Consider the following 1,531-nt stretch of genomic DNA (forward strand, 5'->3'; position numbering starts at 1 on the left):
AGCCCCACACACAACGCCCTCCAAGTTCCCAGCCCCTACACCATAAACCATGAACTCTCTGCCCCCTGTGACGACTTCAGAGCGCACCCTGTCTGCCTGCTTGGGCATGGAGCCTGTTCCAAGAGCCCACAGGCTCCGCCACGGAGGCTGGGGGGCTTTGGGGCCATGGGGGCCAGCCCTGGTACCTGCATCCAGCTAGGATGCTCTGCACCTGCAGCCAGGAGTTGTCCACGGGCCCCCGTGAGTGTGCTGATTGTGTTCATGACTGCTGTGCCTCCATCAGCATGTTCTTGTCCCCATGCAAGTACAGGTTGGCCAGCAGCTCCGAGAAGATGAACTCCTTGGTCTGAGAGTGGGCAAAGAGGGAAGGAGGTTGGGACCTGATGCCTGTGCCACCCTGGCCACCCTGCCAGGTCCTGCTGGGACTGTACGCTGGACTTGGAGCCCCGAGTATGGCTTTTCAGATGTGGCTTCTACACTGCTTAGACTCGAAGACCCGCCTTCCCATCACCTTTTCTCACTCAGATGGGGACACTGAGGTCCAGAAGAAAAGTCATCTGCCCAAGGTCACAGATCTGGGAGGGGACCCAGGACCTATCATGCCACCAGGACACCTGTCTACTCAGTTTTTAATTTTTGGAGATAGGATCTCTCTCTGTTGCCAGGCTGGAGTACAGTGGGCAAGCTCACTGCAGCCTCAACCTCCTTGGCTCAAAGTGATCCTCCAAGGTTAGCCTGTTGAGTAGCTAGGACTACAGGCACGTGCCACCACCAGGCCCAGCTATTTTTAAAATTTTTTTGTAGAGACCAGGTCTCACTATGTTGCCCAGGCTGGTCTCAAACTCCTGGGCTCAAGCGATCCTTCTGCCTTGGCCTCCCAAAGTGCTGGGATTACAGGCATGGGCCACTGTGCCCAGTCCCACGTTATAGTTCTATGGGACAGCTCTGGTCTGGACTGTGCCCCTCTCCCTGGACCTGGTCCCATAGGGCTGGTTGTCCTCTCTGCCAGGCCAACACAGCCACCTGCATGCCCAGTGGCACAGGAGCCCCCTGCCCCCATGAGGCGGTGCATGCACACTGTCGATCATGAGGTGCATGATGGTCTTGGGCATGAGACCAACCATGAGGTCCCATGTCTTGTTGACAATGGCCACATAGGAGTCCACCAGGCTCTGGGTGGTCTCCATTTGCCGCTCCAGCTGTGGGACCATGGAGTGCATGAAGATGTCGGAGCCATTCTCCTCGGCCTTGCTGTCCTGCCATGGAGAACACAAAGGCATCGGGGTGGCCAGGCCATGCAGCCAGGCTTCAGGCATCCCCAGGATCTCAGTCCCTCCAAGGGTACTTGGAACATTGAGGCACAGGGAGAAACAACTGGCCAGAACACACACCCAGTTCCCCACACGATCTAGAGGATTTCAGGTCTCTGCCTCTCAGGACCCCAGACTCTCCCGATTCAGCCTCGTCTTAGTTCTGACTCTAGTACCCAGAATTTGCCTCTATTTCCCAATCTAGAAATTGGAAAAGAACA

At 56.5% G+C, this 1,531-nt stretch overlaps 1 protein-coding gene across 1 annotated transcript; it reads right to left on the reverse strand.

Moving 5' to 3' along the window:
• Positions 1-259: 259 nt before the first annotated feature.
• LOC115835568 (putative GED domain-containing protein DNM1P34) lies at positions 260-1,280 on the reverse strand. Its single transcript, XM_030815124.1, has 2 exons — positions 1,077-1,280; positions 260-346 (listed from the first exon to the last, which is right to left on the reverse strand). Exons 1-2 carry the CDS (start codon positions 1,278-1,280, stop codon positions 260-262), a joined length of 291 nt encoding a protein of 96 aa, XP_030670984.1.
• Positions 1,281-1,531: the final 251 nt, after the last annotated feature.

Source organism: Nomascus leucogenys, chromosome 6 (genome assembly GCF_006542625.1).
Source record: "Nomascus leucogenys isolate Asia chromosome 6, Asia_NLE_v1, whole genome shotgun sequence".
In the NCBI taxonomy this organism is placed as follows: Eukaryota; Metazoa; Chordata; class Mammalia; order Primates; family Hylobatidae; genus Nomascus; species Nomascus leucogenys.

What these genes read in the sequence shown, in the direction of transcription:
- LOC115835568 (XM_030815124.1), bottom strand. Translation starts at nt 1,280, where the DNA reads ATGCCTTTGTGTTCTCCATGGCAGGACAGCAAGGCCGAGGAGAATGGC. An exon ending in TGCACCTCATGATCGACAGT is followed by an intron (nt 347 to 1,076) that starts GTGCATGCACCG and finishes GCCCACTCTCAG; the next exon opens with ACCAAGGAGTTCATCTTCTC.